General features: G+C 38.1%; 1 protein-coding gene across 1 annotated transcript in view; it reads right to left on the bottom strand.

The window, feature by feature from the left end:
- The window catches only part of TMLHE (trimethyllysine hydroxylase, epsilon), a 76,590-nt gene that overhangs the window by 26,060 nt on the left and 23,190 nt on the right, over positions 1 to 27,340 (bottom strand). The window contains exons 2-3 of the mRNA XM_087860573.1: positions 16,190 to 16,366; positions 4,486 to 4,765 (exon numbers count right to left, since the gene is read on the bottom strand). Coding sequence (XP_087716699.1) covers positions 4,486 to 4,765; positions 16,190 to 16,366 — 457 coding nt within the window. The remainder of the gene's footprint in view (positions 1 to 4,485; positions 4,766 to 16,189; positions 16,367 to 27,340) is intronic.

The raw sequence follows: 27,340 nt of genomic DNA, 5'->3' as shown, positions 1-27,340 counted from the left end.
TTTCATTGATCTATTATTTTGTTTCTATATCATTTATTTCTGTTCTAATCTTTATTATTTCCCTTCTTCTGCTGGTGTTAGGCTTCATTTGTTTTTCTTTTTCTAACTCCTTTAGGTATAAGGTTAGGTTATTTATTTGAGATTTTTCTTGCTTGTTAAGATAGACATGTATTGCTATACTTCCCTCTTATGACCACTTTTGCTGTATGTGAAAGGACTATCATGTTTTCATTTTTATTTGTTTCCATGTATTTTTTAAATTTCTTCTTTGATTTCCTGGTTGACCCATTCATTGTTTAGTAGCATGTTGTTTAACCTGCATGTATTTGTGGTCTTTCCAATTTTTTTCTTGTGGTTGACTTCCAGTTTCATAGTGTTGTGGTCAGAAAACATGCACGTTATGATCTCAATCTTTTCGTATTTGTTGAGGCCTGATTTTTGACCTAGTATGGGATCTATTCTGGAGAATGTCCCATGTGCACATGAAAAGAATGCATATTCTGCTGCTTTAGGATGGAAAGTTCCTAATGTATCTGTTAAGTTCATCTGATCTAGTGTGTCATTCAAAGCCATGGTTTCCTTGTTGATTTTCTGTTTAGATGATCTGATCATTGTTGTAAGTGAGTGTTAAAGTCCCATACTATTATTGTATTATTATCAATGAGTTCCTTCATGTTTGTTATTAATTGTTTTATATATTTGGGTGCTCCCAAGTTAGGGGCATCAATATTTACAATTTTTAGATCTTCTTTCTGGATAGTCCCCTTTATTATGATTAGCACCCTTCTTCATCTCTTGCTACAGCCTGGTTTAAAATGTAGTTTGTGTGGTATAAGTACTCCACCATTCTTTTCATGTCTGTTAGCATGTTAAATGCTTCTCCATCCCCTCACGTTCAATCTGCAGGTGTCTTTAGGTTTAAAATGAGTCTTGTAGGCAGCATATAGATAGGTCTTGTTTTTTTAAATCCATTCTGACATCCTATGTTTTTGATTGGAACATTTACTTAGTCCATTTACATCCAAGGTAATTATCACTAGATATGTATTTATTGCCATTTTATTACTTGTTTTTTCATTGTTTCTGGAGATTTTCTCTGATCCTTTCTTGTCTTTGTCACTTTTGGTTTCTCCTTTCCACTGAGAGAGTCTCCTCTGATATTTCTTGCAGGGTTGGTTTAGTGGCCACTAACTCCTTTAGCTTTTGTTTGTCTGGGAAACTCTCTCTCCTGTTCTGATTGATAGCCTTGCTGGAAAGAGTATTCTTGGTTGCTGATTTTTCCCATTCAGCACATTGAATACATCATGCCCCTCCCTCTGGCTTCCCAATTTTCTGTGGAGAGATCTACAGCTAACCTGATGAGTCTTCCTTTGTAAGTTAAGGACTTCTCTTGTTTTGTTGCTTTTAGGATTTTTTCTTTATCATTACACTTTCCAAATTTAACTACACTATGTCTTGGGGTTGGGCTGCTTTTGTTGATTTTGATGGAAGTTCTTTGTGCCTCCTGGATCTGGATGTCTGTTTCCTTCCCCAGATTAGGGAAATTTTCAGCTACTATTCCCTCTTCTGCCTCCTTTTTTCTCTCTTCTTCGTCTGGGACTCCTATGATACAAATATTATTACATTTGATGGAATCACTGAGTTCCCTAAGTCTATTCTCCTGTTCCATAATTTTTCTTTCTGTCTTTTGGTCAGCTCCATTATTTTCCATTATTTTGTGTTCTTATTAAAAATGTTTTAGAGGGGAAAGAAAGAGACAGAGAGAGAGAGAGAGAGAAAGAAAGGGAGAGAGATGGGGGAGGGGCAGTGGGAGAGGGAGAGAGAGAATCTTAAGCAGGCTCCACTCCCAGCGAGGAGCCCGATGCAGGGTTCAATCTCATGACCCTGAGATCATGACCTGAGCTGAAATCAAGAGTTGGCTGTTTAACCACCAGAGCCATCCAGGTGCCCCATTATTTTGTCTTCTATATCATTTAATTCCTCTGCTTCTTCCATCCTTGTGGTCATTACATCCAGTTTTGAATCTCAGTTATTGCATTTTTCATTTCTGACTGGTTGTTTTTTTAACTCTTTTATCTCTGTGGTAAGGGCCTCCCTGAAGTCTTCCATTCTTTTTTCAAGCCCAGTAAGTATCCTTATGATTTTTGTTTTAAATTCTTCATCAGGCACGTTATTTATATCTATTTCACTTGGCTCTCTGGCTGTGACCTTTTCTTGTTCTTTTTTTGGGATGAATTCCTCTCTCTTGACATTTTGTCTAGGTCTTTGTCTTATTGTGTTAGGAAAACCTGTTATGTTTCCTGCTCTTCAGAGTAATGGCTTTATGAAGAAGATGTCATATAGTGTCCGGGGCTGAGTGCTTTAGGGAATGTCTCTGGTTTGTGCTACATGCACTCTGCTACTGTATTTTGGCTGCTCTATCCCTCAGGTTAGTCTGCTGCAGAGTTTCTCCTTGTCTGTAGTTGTCAGTGTTTGAACCCTGGCCAGAATGTGGTGAGTTTTAACTAGGTGTGCTCTGGTATGTTTGTTAAATGAGACCTGATACCACTTCCACTAGAACTGAAGCCCTGCGGAACTCTACGGTTGGTAGATGTAGCGCATGCAGGGGTCTCCGCTGGTGTTCTGGTTAAGGGGCCTGCTGCGCTGGTCCTTAGGCACACTTACAGGAGAAAAGCAATACCAGCAGAGTGTGGAAGTGGGGGGTGGGACTTGGGGTAAGCAGTTCAGGCAGCCAGTGTGGGCACTGTGCTGTTTACTGAAGTTGGTTTATGCTGAGGGGTGGAGGAGGGAAATGGCACCAGCCAGTTCCTGTGTCCCCAGAGAGAGGTGTCTGTGCTTGCTTCTCTCGGGTAAGCACTCCTAGAAGAGTGAATAATTTCCCCTCATCTATTCTAGATGTTTTTTATTCTCGGTGTTTTTACAGTCTTTGGGGTGCTTGCCTGCCTGGAGCAGCACAGTGTACTTTGGGCTCTATACCAGCCAAGCCTGATGACTTTTAAAACTCTCATCTTTAGGGAGCTGGTGTGGTGGGAATCTGAGCTGGTCTTTTGGGGGATGGTCTCGCCATGCTGGGACTAATGCAGGTTTGACCCAGAAGGGCAGTCATGCCAGAGCACAGGGACATGGAATTTGGAGCAAAGCAGGTTAAACAGCCAGTGTCTGGGTTAGCTGCCTTCAGCAGGTGTCTCTGGACCTATGCTGAGGGGTGGGAGAAGGAAATGGTGCCTGCGGGCTCTTTTGTCCCCAGAAAAGCAAAGCCACCTCTTCCAGATGTGCTTCATGAAGAGTGAACAGTCTTTCCCTGTGCACCTTAGGCAATCCTCAGATTGCACTGTCTGCCCTGGGGTTGTTTGCCTGTCTTCTCTCCAGGAGCAGTGCCCTCAAGTCTCTATCCCAGCCAAGCCCGTGGACCTCTAAAACCAGTCTTCGAACCCCACTGGTTGCAAAAACTCATGAAAATTGGTCCCTCTTGTTTTTCCAGCCAATGGCTTTGGGGAACCGTTCTCCTTGTGCTTATCCCTGTGCACTCCACTCTCTCTTGCTTTTCTCTGCAAGCAGGGCTCCCTCCCCTCCGTAGCACTTGCCATCTGTTTCTCCCCCAAACCACATCTCTTTACTTCCTACCTTCCTCGATGTGGCCTCTTCTCTCCCTCTACTTGTGCAGTTTGTTCTATCAGTCCTCAGGTCAATTTCTTGGGTACTCAGAATGATTTGACAGTTAATTAGCTGTGTTTGAGGGATGAGGCAAGCTTAGGGTCCTCCTACTACAGTACCATCTTAGATCCTCTGCTGAATCCCAGTTCTACTTCTTACTAGCAGAGCAATCCTGGGCAAGCCACTTACTTACTGTATGTGTCTCAAGTGGCTCATCAGCAGAACAGGGGATAAAATATACACTTATCAGGATTTCTATAATGACCAAAAGAAAATAATGGGTGTGAATATGTTCGTTAAATGCTACATAGTATAAGGCAGTATTATTAACAACTAGTCTCTGAATCAAGCCTTAGGAATCATAATAAATCAAAACTGGATGATCTTTAGACACCATCTTATTCAATCCTCTTATTGATCAGATGGGAAATTTGAGGCCAGGGGGTACAGGTGGAGGGTACAAGTATGTATGTAATGGAGTTGTCTATGTTTACACAATTGCTTGAGGGTAAAACATAGACTACTACCTGGTTCTGTTTACTTAAAGTCAGTGCTATTTCTACTGTACAATGATAATGATACCTGTTACTTTGAGGACCACTAGTCTCAAAAAATATATCAATGACTTTGAAGTCATCATATTTAACATGTAAGTGTTTTTAGAAATTAGAAATCTGGGCCTCAAATAAAGCACTATAAATGGGAATCCCCTTACTCAGTACAAAAAACATTCTGGATTAAAAACAGGATGACCATACCCTGTTAAATTATTTTATGGGTGTTGACACTCTGCAAATTAATTACTGTAGCTATTAGAAACTAATAAATTACCTGATCAAGCTGATCCTTTCTGCCAACTTCTCTGTGTGTTCTTGAGTGGGAGGGACATTTTCTACGAATGCAATTCCATACAGCAGAAAGTTCTGCAGGAAGTTCTTCAATCCTTCATTGGTTTCTAAGAAGCTTTGAAAATCTACAGATGGAACTTGAGCTCGCTGATAGATTTCAGCATTCCATAAGATTCTAGGTTGGATGACCTTTTGTTTCTGCCCTTCATAGCTGTTTCTCAACAGCCAATCCAAATCATATTTAGTCACATGACCATCTGGCCCTTTAAAGGGAAAAATAAAAGATATTAAAATAATAGTTATAATTACTGCCAATAATTTACTGGGTTAAGAATGTTATTTTTAGCAACCAATTACCCAGTGCTATATTGTTTATGAAATGAAATTAAAATGAGTGCCTAGGATATTCCTGAAACAGAAATATTTGTAGGTTGAGTAATATGAACTAATAAATGAATGAATAAACAAATAAATCTCATCAACTAGAAGGGATTAAATGAACTGGGGCAGTTTGACCTAATGATATGACATCAATACAACATGATAAAGTGTCTGCCCACAGTGCCAAAAAAAACCAAAAAGTAAAAAAAAAATACCCCTTCCAAAATGCTTTATAAAATCTTCAGGATAAGCAAAGGATATAGTAAGGGGAGTGAAAAGCTTTGCTGCCATCTTATCTCCTCTTTCACTTCTTTTTATTTCTCTGTCTCTGTTTTGGCTTCCTACTCCTTGACAATAAAAGTATCATTAAGGAATTTGTAAAGCATAGAAAAGTATGAGGAAATTTTTTGAAAAGATTTATTTATTTTAGAGAGAGAAAGAGAGAGAGTGCACAAGTGGGGGGAGGGGCCAAGCACGGAGCCTGATGTGGGGTTTGATCTCACCACCATGGGATCATGACCTGAGTAGAAATCAAGAGTTGGATGCTTAACCGAATGAGCCACCCAGGTGCTCCAGTATGAAGAAATTTTTAAAAAGCACTTATATTTACCACTGTACCACACAAATGAAACCCTTATTAATATCTTGGCATCATTCCTTCCACTTTTTTCCATGCATTCTTTTACTTTATATTATATATATATATGTTTGTACCCTGCCTTTGTCACTTAATATTTTAAGAGTCATTATTTCATTAAAAAATTAAATCTTCACCTATGATCATTTGTTTTGTTTCTTAAATTCACACTCTTAACTATAGAGAACACATTGATGGTTACCAGAAGGGAGGTGAGTGGGGGATGGGTGAAATAGGGGATGGGTATTAAGTAGGGCACTTGTGATGAGCACCAGGTGTTGTATGCAAGTGTTGAATCACTAAATTTTACACTAGCGTCTAATATTACACTATATGTTAACCAACTGGAATTTAAATTAAAACTTAAAAATATAAAATCTTCATAAAAATTAAATATAATTTGCAGAATATGGACTACCAAGATTTACCTAACCAGTCTGTTCTGGGGCATGTAATCTTATTTTTTTAAATTTCCTTATTATTTAATAGTGATCATCCTTGTCTATAGTTCTTTTCTTTTTTAAAAAAATTTATTTACTTTAGAGAGAGAGCACGCATGTGGGGGAGAGGGACAGAGGGAGAGAGAGAATCTCAAGCAGATTTTGTGGTGAACACATGGCCCCATGTGGAGCTTGATCTCACAACCCTGAGATCACAACCTGAGCTGAAATCAAGAGTCAGACACTTCATGGACTGAGCCACCCAAGTGCCCCTCTTTTCTTTTTTTTTCTTTAAGATTTATTTATTAAGAGAGAGAGAGAGAGAGATAGCCCAGCAGGGAGGGGCAAAGGGCGGGGGAGAGAGTCCAAAGCCGACTCTGCACTTAGCATGGAGCCAAATGCAGGGCTCAATCTCCCGACCTGAGATCATGACCTGAGCCGAAACCAAAAGCCAGATGCTCAACTGACTGAGCCACCTAGGTGCCCCACTTGTCTATATTTCTGATAATTTTCTTAAAATAGAAACACAGAAGGCTGGATTGTTAAATCCAAAGATATAAACTTTGAAGAGTCTTGATGCATTTAACTTAATATTACATTTTTAGAAAGTCTACCAATTTTCATTCTCTCCAACAATATATGTGTGCCGATCAAAATTGAGTGTTCTTACTTTTTAAATACATTTTTTTCCAATTTGGTAAGTAAAACTTCTCTTATTGTAATAATTTTAATTTATTCACTTACTAATAAGCTAATAACATTTGTTAGACATTTATATTTATTGGACATGTGTTTTTTATTTTTATTATTTTTTGTTTCAAGTTTTTATTTAAGTCCCAGTTAGTTAACTATAGTGTAATATTAGATTCAGGTGGAGGCTTTAGTGATTCATCACTCATATATCACACCCAGTGCTCATCACAAGTGCCCTCCTTAATCCCCATCATCCATTTAATCAATCTCCCCACCACTTCCACTCCAGCAACCCCCAGTCTGAACTCTATAGTTAAGAGTCTGTTTTATGGTTTGTCTCTCTCTTTGTTTTTCCCTTCCACTATGTTCATCTGTTTTATTTCTTAAATTCCACACATGAGGAACTTAGGAAAGATGGTGGAGGAGTAGGGGACCCTATTTCAACCAGTCCCATGAATCTGGCTGGATATCTACCAGACCATTCTGAACACCCACAAAATCAGCCTGAGATGTAAGAAGATATATCTGGATCTCTGCGAACTGAACATCTCCGTCGGCTGGTCTCAAGGTATGAAGTGGGGAGCCGAGATTCTGCGGGCAGATATCAGAAGATAAACAGAAAGGGGAGGGGGCCTCTGTGAACTTGTGCCAGGAAGGCAAAAGCCTCCTGAACTGGGGACAGGACACAGACCTGCAGACCGGTAGCGGTGGGGAAAGGTCTTTAGGGCACCACCCCAGACTGAAACCTGGAGCTCAGGGGCATGCGTGTGAACTGGGGGGCGGGGAGCTGGCAGTTTTAAAAACACAATGGGCAGAGATGTGCCCAGCTCTGGGAGCAAGGACTGGGAGAGCGGCTGTGGGGTGCACAACCCAGGACACTTCGGGTTTTTAGCAGCACTGACAGAAACAGAGTCAGTGTGGCCTGGAGAGCTCAGGGAAGAGCAGACTGTGATCTCTCTGTTCTGAGACAGAGGTTTGGATATGGTCACTGCTGCTCTGACTCTCAGAAGAGTCACAAAAAGCCACCAGGGAAAGACGCCAGAGAACAAAAGCCCCAAGAAACTGGTTCTCACTGAGCCCATCCCCCCAACAGGGGCAGGGCAACTCTACCCAAACAGGGTTGCCTGAGTATCAGTGGGGCAGACCCCTCCCCCAGAAGGCAGGCTGAAAGAACAAGAGGCCCACATCCCTAAGGTCCCTATAAAACAAGTGCACATTGCTTGGGTCCTGGTCAATAATTCAGGCTCTGTACATCCCTGCAACCACTCCTCATCAGAATGACAAGAGGAGGAACCCCCAACAAAGGAAAGAAACAGAGACTGTGGCCTCTGCCACAGAACTAATGGATATGGATATAACCATATTGTCAGAAATGGAGTTCAGAGTAACAATGGTCAAGATGATGTGTAGGATTAAAAAAAGTATTAACGAAAATGTTAATGAGAATATAGAATCTCTAAGGGCAGAAATGAGAGTGAATCTGGCAGAAATTAAAAATGCTATAAATCAAATGCAGTCTAAACTAGACGCTCTGACACCCAGGGTAAATGAGGCAAAAGAACAAATTAGTGAATTGGAGGATGGGATGATAGAAGAGAAAGTTAAAACAGAAACTTGGCTCAAAAAAATCCATTCTCAAGAATGTAGATTACGGGAGATTACTGACTCAATGACACGTTCCAATGTCAGATTCATCGGCATCCCCGAGGGGGTGGAGAAAGAGAGAGGTCTAGAAGAGATATCTAAACAAATTGTAGCTGAAAACTTCCCTAATCTAGCAAAGGAAACAAGCATTCGTGTGCAAGAGGCAGAGAGGACCCCTCCCAAGGTCAATCACAGCAAACCTACACCACGTCACGTCATAGTGCAATTCGCAAATATTAGATCCAAGGATACAGTATTGAAAGCGGCCAGGGGGAAGAAAATCCTTAGCTACAGAGGAAAAAATATCAGAATAACGTCAGACCTGTCTACAGAGACCTGGCAGGCTAGGAAGGGTTGGCAGGGTATTTTCAAAGCTCTATCTAAGAAGAACATGCAGCCAAGGATCCTTTATCCAGCAAGGCTGTCATTCAGAATTGATGGAGAGATAAGGACCTTCCAGAATTGCCAGTCACTAACCAATTTCGTAACCACCGAAACAGCCCTACAGGAGACATTAAGGGGGGTTCTATAAAAATAAAAAGGCCCCAAGAGTGATACAGAACAGAAATTTACAATCTATAGAAACAAAGACTTCACAGGCAACATGACATCATTAAAATCATATCTCTCAACAATCACTCTCAATGTGAATGGCCTAAATGCTCCCATAAAACGCCACAGGGTTGCAGATTGGATAATAAGACATGACCCATCCATTTGCTGTCTTGAACCTAAAAATACATTCAGACTGAAAGTAAAGGGATGGAAAACCATTTTTCATGCTAATGGAGCTCAAAAGAAAGCTGGGGTAGAAATTCTCCTATCAGACAGATCAGATGTTAAACTAAAGACTGTAGTGAGAGATACAGGACACTATATTATTCTTAAAGGATGTATCCAACAAGTGGATATGACAATTATAAATATCTATGCCCCCAACAGGGGAGCAGCTAGATACACAGGCCAACTCTTAACCAGAATAAAGAGACATATAGATGATAATACATTAATAATAGGGGACCTCAACACTCCACTATCAGCAACAGACAGATCACCTAAGCAGAAAATCAACAAAGAAACAAGAGCTTTGAATGACATACTAGACCAGATGGACCTCAAAGATATATACAGAACACTACACCCCAGAACAACAGAATACTCATTCTTTTCGATTGCACATGGAACTTTGTCCAGAATAGACCATATACTGGGTCACGAAACACGTCTCAACCGATACCAAAAGACTGAAATTATTCCCTGCATATTATCAGACCACAGTGCTTTGAAATTGGAACTCAATCACAAGGAAAAATTTGGAAGAAACTCAAACACTTGGAGACTAAGAACCATCCTGCTCAAGAATGATTCGATAAACCAGGAAATCAAAAATCAATTTAAACAATTTATGGAGACCAACGAGAATGAAAACACAACGGTCCAAAACCTATGGAACACTGCAAAGGCAGTCCTAAGGGGAAAATACATAGCCATCCAAGTCTCACTCAAAAGAATAGAAAAATCTAAAATGCAGTTTTTATATTCTCACCTCAAGAAGCTGGAGTTGGAACAGAAGAACAGGCCTAATACACACACGAGGAGGCAGGTGATCAAGATTAGAGCAGAGATCGATGGATTAGAAACCAGGAGCACAGTAGAGCAGATCAACAGAACTAGAAGCTGGTTCTTTGAAAGAATAAATAAGATCGATAAGCCACTCGCCAGACTTATTCAAAAGAATTGAGAAAGGACCCAAATCAATAAAATTATGAATGAAAGGGGAGAGATCACAACCAACACCAACGAAATAGGAAGGATCATTAGAAACTTTTATCAACAGCTTTATGCCAATAAATGAAACCACCTGGAAGAAATGGATGCCTTCCTGCAAGCCTATAAACTACCGAGACTGAAACAGGAAGAAATTGATTATTTAAACAGAACGATTAATGATGAAGAGATTGAAGCAGTGATCAAAAACCTTCCCAAAAACAAGACTCCAGGGCTGAACGGATTCCTCGGGGAATTCTACCAAACATTCAAAGAAGAAATAATACCTAGTCTCCTGGAGCTGTTTCAAAAAAATAGAAACAGAAGGAAAACTACCAAACTCATTCTATGAGGCCAGTATTACCTTGATCCCCAAACCAGGCAAAGACCCCATCAAAAAGGAGAATTACAGACCGATATCCCTGATGAATATGGACGCCAAAATTTTCAACAATATCCTAGCTAATAGGATCCAACCGTACATTAAAAGGATTATCCATCATGACCAAGTGGGATTTATCCCTGGGATGCAAGGGTGGTTCAACATTCGCAAATCGATCAGTGTGATAGATCATATAAATGAAAAAGGAGTCACGAACCATATGCTTCTCTCAATTGATGCAGAAAAAGCATTTGACAAAATACAGCATCCATTCTTGATTAATACCCTTCAGAGTGTAGGGATAGAGAGTACATTCCTCAATTTCATAAAAACCACCTATGAAAACCCCACAGCGAATATCATTCTCAATGGGGAAAAGCTGAGAGCCTTTCCCTTAGGATCAGGAACATGACAAGGATGCCCACTCTCGCCATCACTGTTCAACATAGTACTAGAAGTCCTAGCAACAGCAATCAGACAACAAAAAGAAAAAAAAGGTATTCAAATCGGCAAAGAAGTCAAACTCTCTCTCTTCACAAATGACATGATACTTTATGTGGAAAACCCAAAGGACTCCACGCCCAAATTACTAGAACTCATACAGCAATTCAGTAATGTGGCAGGATACAAAATCAATGCACAGAAATCCGTTACATTTCTATACACTAACAATGAGACCAAAGAAAGAGAAATTAGGGAATCCATTCCATTTATAATAGCACCAAAAATCATACGTTATCTCGGAATTAACTTAACCAGAGAGGTAAAGGATCTATATTCTAGAAACTACAATCACTCTTGAAAGACATTGAAGAAGACACAAAAAGATGGAAAAACATTCCATGCTCATGGATCGGAAGAATAAACATAGCTAAAATGTCTATGCTACCCAGAGCAATCTACACTTTCAGTGCTATCCTGATCAAAATACCAATGACATTTTTCAAAGAGCTGGAACAAACAGCCCTTAAATTTGCGTGGAAGCAGAAAAGGCCCCGAATCACCAAGGAATTGTTGAAAAGGAAAAACACAACTGGGTCATCACATTGCCTGATTTCAAGCTTTACTACAAAGCTGTGATCACAAAGACAGCATGGTACCGGCACAAAAACAGACACATAGACCAATGGAACAGAATAGAGAACCCAGAAATGGACCCTTAGCTCTTTGGGCAACTAATCTTTGACAAACAGGAAAAAACATTCAGTGGAAAAAAGACAGTCTCTTCAATAAATGGTGCTGGGAAAATTGGACAGCTATATGCAAAAGAATGAAACTTGACCACTCTCTCACACCATACACAAAGATAAACTCCAAATGGATGAAAGACCTCGATGTGAGACAGGAATCCATCAAAATCCTAGAGGAGAACATAGGCTGCAACCTCTTTGATATCAGCCACAGCAACTTTTTTCATGACACATCTCCAAAGGCAAGAGAAAGAAAAGAAAAAATGAACTTGTGGGACTTCATCAAGATACAAAGCTTCTGCACAGCCAAGGAAACAGTCAAAAAAACTAAGAGGCAGCCCCCGGAATGGGAGAAGATATTTGCAAATGACGCAACAGAGAAAAGATTAGTATCCAAGATCTACAAAGAACTTCTCAAACTCAATACATGGGACAAAATAATCAAATCATAAAATGGGCAGAAGATATGAACAGACACTTTTCCAATGAAGACACACAAATGGCTAACAGACACATGAAAAAATGTTCAACATCATTAGCCATCAGGGAAATTCAAATCAAAACCACATTGAGATACCACCTTACACCAGTTAGAATGGCAAAAATGGACAAGGCAGGAAACAACAAATGCTGGAGAGGATGTGGAGAAAGGGGATCCCTCTTACACAGTTGGTGGGAATGCAAGTTGGTACAGCCACTGTGGAAAACAGTGTGGAGGTCCCTTAAAAAGTTAAAAATTGAGCTACCCTATGATTCAGCAATTGTACTACTGGGTATTTACCCCAAAGATACGGATGTAGTGAAGAGAAAGGCCATATGCACCCCAGTGTTCATAGCAGCATTGTCCACAATAGCTAAATTGTGGAAGGAGCCGAGATGTCCTTCCACAGATGACTGGATTAAGAAGATGTGGTCCATGTATACAATGGAATATTACTCAGCCATCAGAAGGAACGATTATACAACATTTGCAGCAACATGGATGGGACTGGAGGAGATTATGCTAAGTGAAATAAGACAAGCAGAGAAAGACAATTATCATCTGGTTTCACTCATTTATGGAACATAAGGAATAGCAGGAAGATCGGTAGGAGAAGGAAGGGAAGAATGAAGGGGGAGTAAACAGAAGGGGGAATGAACCATGAGAGACTGTGTACTGTGGGAAATAAACTGAGGGCTTACGAGGAGAGGGGATGGGGGACCGGGATAGGCCCGTGATGGGTATTAAGGAGGGCACATATTGCATGGTGCACTGGGTGTTATACGCAAATAATGAATCATGGAACTTTACATCAAAAACTAGGGATGTATTGTATGGTGACTAACATAATATAATAAAAAATATTATGTCCATGAGAAAAAAAAATCCACATGAGTGAAATCATATGGTATTTGTCTTTCTCTGACAGATTTATCTTACTTAGCATGATATGCTCTAGCTCTATCCATATCGCTGTAAATGGCAAGATTTCATTCTTTTTGGTGGCTGAGTAATATTCCATTATATACATACCACATCTACTTTATCCATTCATCTATCCATGGACATTTGGCTCGTTCCACAGTTTGGCTATTGTTGATAATGCTGCTATAAACATTGGGGTGCAGGTGCCCCTTCCAATCACTATGTTTGTATCCTTTGGGTAAATGCCTAATAGTGTAATTGCTGGGTCTCAGGGTAGTTCTATGTTTAACTCTTTGAGGAACCTTAATACTGTTTTCCAGAGTGGCTGCACTAGTTTGCATTCCCACCAACAGTGCAAGAGGGTTCTCTTTTCTCTGCATCCTTGTTAACATCTGTTGTTTTCTGTGTTGTTGATTTTAGCCATTCTGACAGGTGTGAAGTGATATCTCATTGTAGTTTTGATTTGTATTTCCCTAATACTCAGTGATGTTGAGCATTTTTCATGTGTCTGTTAGCCATTGTATAGACATATGTTTTTTAAATGCAAGGATTACCAAAATATGGCCCATGGGCCAAATCTGCCTGTCAGTTGTCTTTGTGACACCTGTTTTGGAACACATGATACCCACTTGGTTACTTATTTTCTAGGTCTGCCTTCACCCTACTACTGAAGAACTGAATAGCTGAACAGTTGTGACAAGGACTGTACCGCCAGCAAAACCTAAAAATCTTTACTATCTGGCCCTCTATAGAATATGTGCTGACTCATGCTTTAATGATTGGCCTGTTCACTACTTTTTCACATTTTTCTACTGAAATACTAATTTTTTTTTGTGTTTTACAAACTGGCAATCACATCTCATATATTAACGGTTTTTAGTCTTTGTCATACATTTCTCAAATATTTTGCCAAGTCAGTTATTTTTTAATAAACCTTTCTATGGCATGTTGGTTGGTTTTTTTTTAATTTTTTTCTTTTTTTACTGTAGAGAAATCAGTAGTCAAATGTATTGAGTGTAAATATTTTTTCCTCCAATGCTTTTCTAACTTTTATTGTGAAATAATTATACATTCACAGGAAGTTGCAGAGAAATGCATTTATTCAGTAAATAAACCCAGTAGTTGCAGGATACAAAATTAATATACAGAAATCCATTGTGTATCTATACACTAATAATGAAGTAGCAAAAAGAAAAATGAAGAAAACAATCCCATTTATAACTGAACCAAAAAGAATGAAATACCTAGGAATAAATTTAACCAAGGAGATGAAAGACTTGTACCCCCAAAATTATAAGACATTCATGAAAGAAACTGAAGACAACACAAAAAAATGGAAAGAAATCCAATACTCATGGATTAGAAGAATTAATATTGTTAAAATGTTCACAGTACCCAAACCAATCTACAGATTCAATGCAATCTCTATCAAAATACCAACAGCATTTTTCACAGAACTAGAACAAACAATCCTAAAATTTGTAAGAAACCACAAAAGACCCTGAATAGCCACAGCAATCCTGAAAAAGAAGAGCAAAGCTGGGGGCATCACGTTGACTAATTTCAAGCTATACTACAAAGCTGGGATCACAAAGACAGCATGGTACTGGCACAAAAACAGATACATAGATCAATGGAACAGAATAGAGAACCCAGAAATGGACCCTCAACTCTATGGTCAACTAATCTTCAACAAAGCAGGAAAGACTATCCAATAGGAGAAAGTCTCTTCAACAAATGGTACCGGGAAAACTGGACAGACACATGCAAAAGATGAAACTGGACCACTTTCTTATTCCCAACACAAACTCAAAATGGATTAAAGACCTAAATGTGAGACCTGAAACCCTAAAAATCCTAGAAGAGAACACAGGCAGTAATCTCTTTGACATTGGCCTTAGCAACTTCTTTCTAGATATGTCTCCTAAGGCAAGGGAAACAAAAGCAAAAATAAACTATTGGGACTACATCAAAATAAAAATCTTCTGCACAGCAAAGAAATCCATCAATAAGTCAAAAAGGCAACCCAGTGAATAGGAGGAGTTATTTGTAAATGATATATTCAATAAAGGGTTAATATCCAAAATATATTAACAACTTGCACAATTTAACATGGAAAAACACCAAATAATCTGATTAAAAATGGGCAGAGAACCCAAATAAACATTTTTCCAAAGAAGATATCCAGATGCCAACAGACCCATGAAAAGATGCTCAACATCAGTCATTATCAGGGAAAAGCAAATCAAAACCACAATGAGATATCACCTCACGCCTGTCAGAATGGCTAGTGTCAGAAAGACAAGAAATAATAAGTTGCTGCAGATGTGGAGAAAAGGGATTGTGGATGGGAATGTTAATTTGTGCAGCCACTGTGGAAAACAGTATGAAGGTTCCTCAAAAGATAAAAATAGAAATACCATATGATCCAATAATTCCACTATTGGGTTTTTACCCAAAGAAAACATTAATTTGAAAAGATATATGAGACCCTATGTTTACTGCAGCTTTATAATAGCCAAGATATGGAAGCAACCCAAGTGACCAGAGATAGATGAATGGATAAAGAAGATGTGGTACGTACACACAATGGAATTTTACTCAGCCATAAAAAAGATTGAGAGCTTGCCATGTGCTACATCGATGGACCTAGAAGATATCTGTTAAGTGAAATAAGTCAGACAGAAAACCAAATACCACATGATTTCACTTATATGTGGAATCTAAAAAACAAAACAAACAAACAAAAAACCAGAATCTTAAATAAGAGAGCAAACTGGTGGCTTCTCGGGGTGGGGGACATAATAGGTGAAGGGGATTAAGAGGTACAACTTTCCAGTCATAAAATTAAGTCACAGAGATGAAAGGTATCGCATAGGGAATATATAGTCAGTAATATTGTAATAATATTTTTTTGTTATAGATGGCAACTACATTTATCATTGTGAGCACTGAGTAATGTATAGAATTGTCAAATCAATGTTATACACCTGAAACTAATAAAACATTGTATGTTAATTATACCTCAATAATAATAATAATAAAAAAAACAGAATCCCCTATTTTGGAATGGGGCGAACCAGTTTTTGCAAAATAATTGTTCTTTAGAAGAGTACCCCAACCAAGACCAAGTCTCTTGTCTACTCACAAGTGAAAAAGAGTGTGGTCTCATCCAGACGAATGGTCTTTGGTTTGATGCATAAATCCACACTGGCAGTATCCAGGCTGCGCTGGTGAGTCTTAGAGTTGTAGCAAGATGCTGAGCGGCAGTGGTCTCGAAGCCAGACATAATCAAAGCGCATCACAGTGCTAGCATAGTGCAGTTCTAGGGAAAAACATTCTTTTATTATTATATTGTTTTACTATATTTATTTTATAAAAAATAAATATTTATTCAGGAAAACAAAAACAATCAATAGTCAGAAAACTTCCTTCAAAAAGTCTTTTTTTTTAAAGATTTTATTTTTATTTAACAGAGAGAGAGAGAGAGCACAAGCAGGGGGAACAGCAGGCAGAGGGAGAAGCAGACTCCATGCTGGGCAGGGAGCCCGATGTGGGGCTTGATCCCAGGACTCTGGAATCATGACCTGAGCCGAAGGCAGATGCTTACTGACTGAGCCACCCAGGTGCCCCCAAAAAGTCTTCTATCAAGAAACAAGCAAGAGCACTAAGGGGAACACTAGCCCCCTACCAAATACAAAACGTACTGTAGAACTTCTACGATTAAAACAGTATGATGTTGGGATAGGAATAGCAGATAAAACCACCAAAGAATATAAAATGTCCAAAAATATACCTAAATGTGTATAGAAATTTGGTATCTAATAAACTGGCAGCTATAATCACTGAGGAAAATATGAATTTTAAAATAAATGGTGTTGGGACAACTAAATAGCCATTTGGAAAAAAGATAAAATTGTGTCCATACCTCATATTGTCACCAGGTCTACAAGATAAACTCAAAACAGATCAGAGTTCTAAATTTGGAAAATGAAACGACTGAAGTATTTTATTTTATTTTTAAAAATATGTTGATGATTCTATTTTTTATTTTTTAAAATTTTTTTATTATGTTCAGTTAGCCACCATATAGTACATCATTAGTTTTTGGTATAGTGTTCCATGATTCATTAGTTGTGGATGACACCCAGTGCTCATCACCACACATGCCCTCCTTAATACCCATCACCTGGCTACCCCACCCTTCCCCCCCAAATCACTAAATTCTACTCTTGAAACTAACATTAGACTATATGTTTACTAAAATTTAAATAAAAACTTGAAATATTAAAATAAATAAAATATAAAAAATAAAACTATTATACATTGGGACGCCTGGGTGGCTCAGTCAGTTAAGCAACTGCCTTAGGCTTAGGTCATGATCTCAGGGTCCTGGGATTGAGTCCCACATCGGACTCCTTGTGCAGCAGGGAACCTGCTTCTACCTCTGCCTGCCGCTCCCCCTCCTTTGCTCCCTCTTCTGCTTGCTCTCTCTCTGACAAATAAATAAATAATCTTTTTAAAAAATTCTAGTTAGTTAACATATAGTCTAATATTGGTTTCAGGAGCAGAATTTAGTGATACATCATTTACACAGAATACATACTCATCACAACAAATGCCCTCCCTAATACCTATCACCCATTTTGCCCCCCACCCACCTCCCTCCATCAATCCTCAGGTTCGTCTCTATCATTAAGTCTCTTATGCATTGTCCCCCCTCTTTCTTCCCCTTCCCCTATGTTCATCTGTTTTGTTTCTTAAACTCCACATTTGAGTGAAATCATATGGTATTTGTCTTTCTCTGACTGACTTTCTTCACTTAGCATAATCCTGTCTAGATAGCTCCATCCACGTGGCTTTAAATACAAAGAGTTCCCACACGGCCCTCACCCAGTTTCCCCCATTATTATCTTCTATTAGTATGGTAAATTTGTCCCAACTAATAAATAAATATCAACACATAATTTATTAACAAAATCCCATACTTTATTTGAATTTTATTAGTTTTCCCCTAATGTCCTTTTTCTATTCCAGAATCCCATCTAGGACTGACATAACATTTAGTGATCTGAGCTGTAACTTTTTTTGTTTTTGATGACCTTGATAGTCTTGAGAGGTACTGGTCAGGCATTTTTTTAAGATTGTTACTCAATATGGGTTTGTATGATGATTTTCTCATGGTTAAAGTGGGATTATAGTATAACCTATAGGATAGATTTTTGGGAGAATGGCTACAGAAGTAAAGTGCCCTTCTCAGCACATCATATCAATGGCGTATGCTATTAGTAGGACTTATTACTGATGATATTGACCTTTAATACCTGGCCAAGGTAGAGTTTGTCAGGTTTCCCTACTTAAAGTTATTCCCTTGCTTCCATATTCTATTCTTTGGCAGCAAATCACTAAATGCAACCTACATGCTAGGACTGGGGAGTTAAGATCCACCTCCATAGTGGGGGCAGGGGAAATATTTATATAAACTATTTGGAATTCGCCTGTATGGGGCATTTGTCTCAACTCTCCCCATTTATTCAATCATTTATTTATATCAACATGGACTCATGGATATTTTTTATTTTGGGTTATAATCCAATACTACATTATTTATTTTCTTGTTCAAATTGTTCTAGCTTTGGTCATTGGCAACTCTTTTATTTGGCTCCTGTGTCTCTTTAACAGTGTTTCGTTTTTTTTTTTAGGACTTCCTTACCTTCTGGCACTTCAAGATTCTCCAGGATCATCTTGTATTTTCCCTGACCTAGCTCTAGAATATGTCATTTCTCCAGGAACCCGTGGTTCCTTTTATTGGAGAACAGTTTTACAAATCAAGATCTAGTCACTGAGTGTACTCACTACTACTGGGGTGCCACTGCTTCTGGGCTTTTGCAGTGGACAGAGCAAGGAAATACACTAATCCATGTGAAAAAAACATATCTACAATTATTTCTGTATCCATCTGTATCTATATTAAGCTAAACATGAGTTCATATTGATGTCTCCAACTCTAATCCAGAACCACAAGATTCATTCTAGCCTTCCCCCATGCTTATTTGTAACCACACTCTCTGATAGAAACCTGGCTCCCACTATCTGCCATACTCTTATGTGTTCAATCCCAGTATACATATACAGCAGTTTTAGAATTATAAATCTGTATTCATATAAGAAACAACTTTGAAAACTAGAGTATAGTATTTATGTATAGTTCTTTTTGTCTTCAGCCTTATGGTTTCCAGTCAAAACATTGCTTTCCAATGCTATGTATGCCAGCCCTTTTCCCTCCATTCCTTTCAGTAGTTATATATTTGTAATACAGTTGGATTCATATATCACAGGCTGCATTCCATCCTCAGATCTGACCTCCTGGTTGATTTTTTAAAATGCGTATACATTTAAATCTATATACTTTCACTTTTTGCTATAGAGTTCTATAGTGTTTTTTCCCCCCAAATGCAGTTATTGTTACTACATTGCCATACAGATTGCATCTACCAGCCTAAAAAAATCCTGTTAGAGATTGTTTCTACCACCCTATAAAAACCCCTGTGTTACGCTATCTCCCAAAACCCCTGGCAACCACTGATTTGTTTTCTGTCCCTATAGTTTTGCCTTTAACAGAATGTTATATGAACAAAATCATATAGTATGTAGCTTTTGATGGTTAGGCTTCTTTCACTTAGCAAAATGCATTTAAGATTCATGCTGTTGTGTGAATTAATAGCTCAATCCTTTTTATTGATGAATAGTATTCCATGGTATGGTTATACTACAGTTTATTAATTGACCTTTTGAAGGATATCCTGGCAGCTTCTCATTTTTGACAAGTATATATAAAGCTGTTATTCATGTGTGGGTTTTTGCTGTGGACATAAGTTTATAAATCAGTTAGGTAAATACCTAGGAGTGCAACTTCTGGTAAGTTTGTTTAATTTTATAAGAAACTTCCGAACTGTCTTCTAGCATGGTTGTACTATTTTTGCATTATCATGTAAAGGAGTTTCTGTTGCTCTGCATTCTTGCAGGAATTTAGTATTGTCAGTTTTGGGGGAAGATTTTAGTCATTCCAATAGGTGTGTATGATATCTCATTTTGGCCTTAATTTGCATTTACCTAATGAAAATGCTGAGCATCTTTTCATATGCTTATTTGCCATACTTATAACCTCTTTCATGAAGTGTCTATTCAGATCTTTCCATTCTTTTAAAAACTAGGTTGTTTTCTTATTTTTAGAGAAAGGGAGGGAGTGAGAAAGGGAGAGAGAGAGAGAGAGAATAGGGGGAAGGGGCAGAGGTAGAGGGAAAGAGAGAATCCCAAGCAGGTTCCATGCTCAGCATGGAGTCCAATGTGGGGCTCAATCTCATGACCCTGAGATCACAACCTAAGCCGATATCAAGAATCAGACTCTCAACCAACTGAGCCACCCAGGAGCCCCTTGTTTTCTTAAGTTTTAAGAGGTCTATATATATTCTGCTTACAAGTCTTTACTCAGATATGTGGTTTGAAAAAATTTTCTCCAAGTCTGTGGCTTTTCTTTTCATTCTCTTAACAGTACCTGTCACAGAGGAAATGTTTTGAATTTTGATAGTCCAATTTATCATTTTTTCCTTTATGGATTATGCTTTTAAAGTTGTATCTAAGAATTTTCTTGCTTAATCAAAGGTAACAAACACTGTCCTATTTTCTTACACAACTTTTATAGTTTTGCATTTTACATAGACCGATAATCAACTTTGAGTTAATAGTTACACAGAGTATGAGGTGTCAATGTTTCGTTATAGTTTGTTTTTTTTTTTTTTTTTTTTGCATATGGATATCCAATTGTTCCGTATCACTTTTGGAAAACAAAATCTTGAGAATTGACTTTGCATTTTTGTCAAAAATCAGTTGACTATGTTTTTATGAGTCTACTTCTGGGCTCTTGATTTTGTTCCGCTGATCTAGGTGTCTATCCTTTTTTTAAAAATTTTTTTATTATGTTATGTTAGTCACCATACAGTACATCATTAGTTCTTGATGTAGCATTCCGTGATTCATTGTTTGCGTATGTGTCTCTCCTTTTGCCAGCACCACACTGTTTTGATTACTGTACCTTTATAGTAAGCCCTACAATCAGGTACTTTGAGTCCTTTGACTTTTTTTTCACAATTGTATTGGGTGGTCTGGTACCTCTGCTTTTCCATATACATTTTATCTTTATTTTACTATTTTATTTTTTTAAAGATTTATTTATTTGAGAGAGAGAGAGAGTGAGTGTGTGTACATGAGTGGGGGGCGGGGCAGAGGGAGAGGGAGAAGCAGACTCCCCACTGAGCAGGGAGCTCAATTTGGGGCTGATCCTAGGACTCTGAGATCATGACCTGAGTCAAAGGCAACTGCTTCACCGACTGAGCCACCCAGATGCCCCACCCACATACATTTTAGAATCAGTTTGTTGATATCTCCAAAAAGCTTGCTGGGATTTTGAGTGGGATTGCATTGAATCTATAGATCATATTGAGAATTCACATTTAACACTATTGAGTCTTCTAATCCATGACCATGGAATGTCTTTCCAATTATTTAGTTCTTTCATTTCTTCCATCAGTGTTTTGCAGTTTCCTATATACAGATTCTAAAATATTTAACTACTTAACCTAAGTACTTATTTTTTGGTGTTCTTATAAATGGTATTGCTTTCTTAATTTCAAATTCCAGTTGTTAGTTGTTATTATATAGGAAAGCAAATGACTTTTGTGTATTAACCTTGTATTATGCAACTTCATTAAACTTACTTTCATGAGTTTTTGTAGATCCTTTGGGGATTTCTAAATAGGTAATCATATCATTTACAAAAAAAGTTTTATTCTTCCTTTCTAATCTGCATGTCTTTATTTTTCTTGCTTTACTGCACTAGTTAGGATTTCCAAAACAATGTTGAACACAAGTGGTGAGAAAGGGAGATCTTTGTTTTATTCCTGATCTTAGGGGGAAAGCATTTGGTCTCTTGACATTAAGTATGATGCTTACTGTATTTTTTTTCATATATGTCCTTTATTAGGTTAAGAAAGTCTCCTTCTATTCCCAGTTTTTTTAGCTTTTATAACAAATGGGTATTGAATTTTGCTAAACTGTTTTTCTGAACCTAATGAGATGATCATATGGCATTTCTTAGTCTATTCATATGGTGGATTGTATTGGTTTTTTTAAGGTTGAAAAAGCCTTGTATTCCTGGGATGAACCCTATTGGGTCTGGATGTATTATCCTTTTTATATATTGTTGGATTCAATTTGTTAATATCCTGACAATGATTTTTGTGTTTATGTTCATGAAATACTGGTCTATAGTTTTCCTCTCTTTTACTGCTTTTGTCTAAATTTGGTATTAGGGTAATGATGACCTCAAAAAATAAGTTGGGAAGTATCCCTTATTATTCAATTTTATGGAAGAGAATGTATAGAATTGGTGATATTTCTTTCTTAAATGTTTGGTATAATTCATGAGTGAAACCATCTTGGCTAGGTGTTTTATGTATTTATTTATTTTTACTACTATTTCTTTAATAGATTTGGGACTATTCACATTATTTACTTTTTCTTGAGTAAGTTTTGGTAGTTCGTGTCTGTCTTAGTCTGCTCAGGCTGCCATAACAAAATGCCATAGATTGGGTGGCTTAAACAATGAAAATTTATTTTCTCATAGTTCTGGAGGCTAGAAGTCCAAGAGCAAGGCAGCAGCCAATTCAGTTCCTGGTGAGAGCTCTTGTCCTGGTTTGTAGATGGCCACCTTTTTACTATGTCCTCATGAGAGAAAGAGGGTTAGTGGTAGGGAACTATCACTGGAAAATATCACTACTCTTCCTCTTTTATAAGGACATCAGTTCATTGGGGTCAGGGCTCTACCTTCATGACTTCATTTGATCACCTCCCTACAGACCCTATCTCTAATACAGTAATATGGGGGTGGGTGGGTAGGGCTTCAACATGAATTTGGGGGAACAATTCAGTCTATAGTAGCATATTTGTAGGAATTGATCTATTTCATCTAAATTATCAAATTTATGGGCATAAAGTTGTTTCTGGTATTCCTCTTATTGTCCTTTTAGTATCTGTAGGATCAGTGATAAAAATTCTTGACATTGGTAATTTGTCTCTTTTCCCCTCTTTCCTTGGTTAGCCTGGCTAGAGGCTTATCAATTTTATTGATATTTTTAAATAAACAGCTTTGGGTTTATTGATATTCTTGTTTTTTTCTTCCCATTTTCAGTATCATGGATTTCTGCTCTAATATTTATTATTTCATTCCTTTTGCTTGCATTAGGTTTAATTTGCTCTTTTTTTTAACCTAACTTCTTAATGTAGAAGTATAGGTTATTGATTTTAGACCTTTATTCTTTTCTAATAAATGCATTTATTGCTACATATTTCCCTCCAACCACTGCTTTAGCTGCTTACCACAAATTCTGATAAGCTGCATATTCATTTTCATTTAGTTCAAAGTATTTTTAACTTTGAGACTTTATACCTATACATTTTTTGGAAGTGTATAGCTTAATTTCCAAATATTGGAGACTTTTCTAACTATCTTTCTGTTATTGATTTCTAGTTGATTCCACTGTGGTCAGAGTACATACTCCGTTTTAGATTCTTTTAAGTTTGCTGAGCTTTTTTTTATAGCCCAGAATGTGGTCTATCTTGGTGGATGTTTCATTTATATTTCAGAACAACGTGTACTTTACTTCTGCTGGATGGATTGTTCTATAAATGTCAATTAGGTCAAGTTGGTTGATAATGCTGTTCAGGTTATTTATATCCTTACCGATTTTCTGCCTGCTTAATCTAAGAATAACTGAGAGGGAGGTTTTAAAGTCTCCAAGAACAATTGTGGATTTTTTATTTCTACTTTTATCTCTATCAGTTTTTGCTTCATGTAATTTGATGGTCTGTTCTTAGGTGCTACGTTTTTAGGATTGTTACATGTTCCCTTAAAGAACTGACCCCTTTATCACTCTGTCATGTGCCTGTTTATCCCTAATAATCTTCCTTGTTCTGAAGACTGCTTTGTCTGAAATACAGCTACTACTAGTTTGATTATTATTTGCATGGTGTTTCTTTCTCCATCCCTTGATATTGTCCCACAGTTTCTGAATACTATATCGTTTTTGTTTTCTCTCTCTCTCTCTCTTGCATTTCAGTTTGGGTAATTTCTACTGACCTATCCTTTACATTTACTAATTCTATCCTTGAATGTGTCAAGTCTACTGATAAGCCCATTAAAGTCATTCTTCAGGGGTGCCTGGGTGGCACAGTCATTAAGCGTCTGCCTTTGGCTCAGGGCGTGATCCCGGCGTTCTGGGATTGAGCCCCACATCAGGCTCCTCCGCTAAGAGCCTGCTTCTTCCTCTCCCACTCCCCTTGCTTGTGCTCCCTCTCTCACTGGCAGTCTTTCTCTCTGTCAAATAAATAAATAAAATCTTTAAAAAAAAAGTCATTCTTCAAATCTGTTACCAGATTTTGATTTTTAAAAATTCTTTCTCATATTTTCAACACTCTGTTGACATTATCTGTCTGGTCTTTCATTTTGTCTACCTTCTCCATTAGAGTCCTTAACATATTAATCATAGCTATTTTAATTTCCTGACCATTATTTTCCACACCTGTGTCACAAGTGAGTCTAGTTCTGATGGTGCTTTGTCTCTTCAAATTGTTATTTGTTGCTTTTTAGCATGCTTTGTAATTTTGTTGTTGTTGAAAGGCATACATTATATAAAGCAGTAGACACTGAGGTAAACAGGACTTTAGGATGAGTATTTATACCAATCTGGCCAAGAGATGGGTTATGTCTGATGTTTGTTGTCTCTATGGGTACCAAAGGCATTAAATTCCTCTAGTGATCTTGTTTTTGTCTTGCCTCTTGGCCTTGGCCCTTCTCTTTGTGCTGCACCTCAGAAACAGTCTGTCTCTTGCAGCTCTCCCAGCTGTAACGCACTGTTATTTTAACTGGAGGCTTATTAGCTGGTTATAATGTATGGGGGAGAAGGGCATTAGCTAATATTTGGATTAAGTCTCAGTCTTTGGAGTGAACAGTGGGCCTATGTCTTTGGAGTGAACAGTGGGCCTATGTCTTTGGAGTATAGCCTTCACAATTGTTTTTGTCCCTTTCCAGGGTTATGGGTTGAACTGTATTCCCCAAAAAGATGTTGAAGTCCTAATCTTTAGTACCTGTGAATGAGACTGTATTTGGAAATAGGGTCTTTGAAGATAATCAAGATAAGATGAAGTCATACTGGACTAGAGTGGGCCCTAAATCCCGTAACTGGTATCCTTATAAGGAAAAATATGTTTGAAGATACAGAGGAGACACAGGGAAGAAGCCAAGTGATGACAGGCAGAGAGTGGATGATGTTGCCACAAGTCAAGGAACACCAAGGATTGTCAGCAACCACCAGAATCTAGAAGAGGCCAGAAAGAGCCTTTGGAGGGATCACATCCTTGCCAATGCCTTTATTTCAGACTTCTAGCTTCCAGAACTGTGAAAAAATAAATTTCTGTTGTTTTAAGCCAACTAGTTTATGGTAATTGGTTATAGCAGTGTTAGAAAATACACAGGGGTAAAGCTTTTTTCCCCCCTCTGCTACCTAATACTTTACCTGGCTGTATCATTTCCAGTCTATGCCTTTGAAACCCACTTCCCTATATACTGAGGCTTTCTTTTATTTCTTTTTTTCCATTATATGAGATAGGGAGATTGAGTGGGACTAGAGTAGACCAATGCTCCCTTCCCCTTGCTGGGATGAGATTATACGGTTGCCTTAATATTATTTTTGTCTTTCTTGCAACCTGTAGGATAACCTTGGAAATAAATAGTTAGAGGTCCTCAAAACTCCACAGAGAGTATTTTCAGTCCATATAAGAAGTAACTGATATTGCACAACAATGTAAATATACTTACCACTTGAACTGTACACTTAAGAAATGGGTAAGATGGGGCACCTGGGTGGCTCAGTTGGTTAAGTGGCCAAGTCTTGATTTCAGCTTAGGTCCTGAACTCAGAGTCCTGGGATATAGCCTCGCCCCAGGCTCTGTGCTCAGAAGGGAGTCTGCCTGAGGATTCTCTTTCCCTGTCCCTCTTCCCCTCTCCTCACTCTCTCTCTCTCTCTCTCAGATAAATAAATCTTTTAAAAATGGGTAAGATGTTAAATTTCATTTATGTGGTATATATACATAATGGAATATCACTCGGCCATGAAAAAGAATGAAATCTTGGCACTTGCAATGATGTGGATGGAGCTAAAGAGTATTATGCTAAGTGAAATAAGTCAGAGAAAGACTGATACCTTATGATTTCAGTCATATGTGGAATTTAAGAAACAAAACAAAAGAGCAAATGAGAAAAAAAAGAAACAGAGAGGCAAACCAAGAAACAGACTCTTAACTGTAGAGGAGACACTGATGGCTACCAGAGGGGTGGTGGGGAGGGATGGGTGAAATAGGTGATGGGGATGAAGGAGGGCACTTGTGATGAGCACAGGGTGTTGTCTGGAATTGCTGAATCACTATATTGTACACCAGAATCTAATACTACGCTGTGTGTTTACTAACTGGAATGAAAATAAAAATGTAAAAAAAAAAAAAAAAGTACCTGTCTCCACGTATCTTACCAAAGTGATCTTCATGTTGCTGCCAAGCACATTTCAGAGACTCAGAGGCTGTATGGTGCCAATGGATGGCTAATGGAAATAAGCTTTTGAAGTTGGGCTGTTGGAAGGCCCAACATGGGACTCCTCTCCTCAGCAGGTTCTGGAGCCTGCTTTGTAGGTGCAACAACCTGTGGCACCACATCCTAGAAGAGAGAGTAACAGTATTAAAGAACTTTTATGAAGTTGTAGGAATACTACTACAGATGTAACTATATAAAAGAACTACAGAGGATTAAACAAAGTAAAAGTTCTGAAAAGCTGAGCATTAAGTGGTCTATAACCATGACTTCCATTTTCTCACCAGCTACTCTTACTTTATGCCTTGTAATCTTGCTTCTATCATACAATTTAACTGAAGTGGTTCTTTAAAAATTCACTAATTTTAACCTTCCAACCACATATAAGAATTGCTTTTCAGATCTCATCCTTCTGGGCCTTGTGACACTATTGATCACCCTCACATGTGGGTGATCAATTTTTTTTCCCACTGATTATGTGTGATTGTGAACAAGTCACTTGAACTCTCAGTGACTCTGGTTTCCTGTTTTGTAAAATGGGGATAATAATAATACTTATTTCATGGGTTTAGTATGAAGACTAAAGTACTTAGAACTGTGTCT

The sequence above is a fragment of the Ursus americanus genome, unplaced genomic scaffold (assembly GCF_024610735.1).
Source record: "Ursus americanus isolate L20-20 unplaced genomic scaffold, mUrsAme1.1.p SCAF_118, whole genome shotgun sequence".
Lineage (NCBI taxonomy): Eukaryota > Metazoa > Chordata > Mammalia > Carnivora > Ursidae > Ursus > Ursus americanus.
This window is presented reverse-complemented; position numbering and strand designations above follow the sequence as displayed.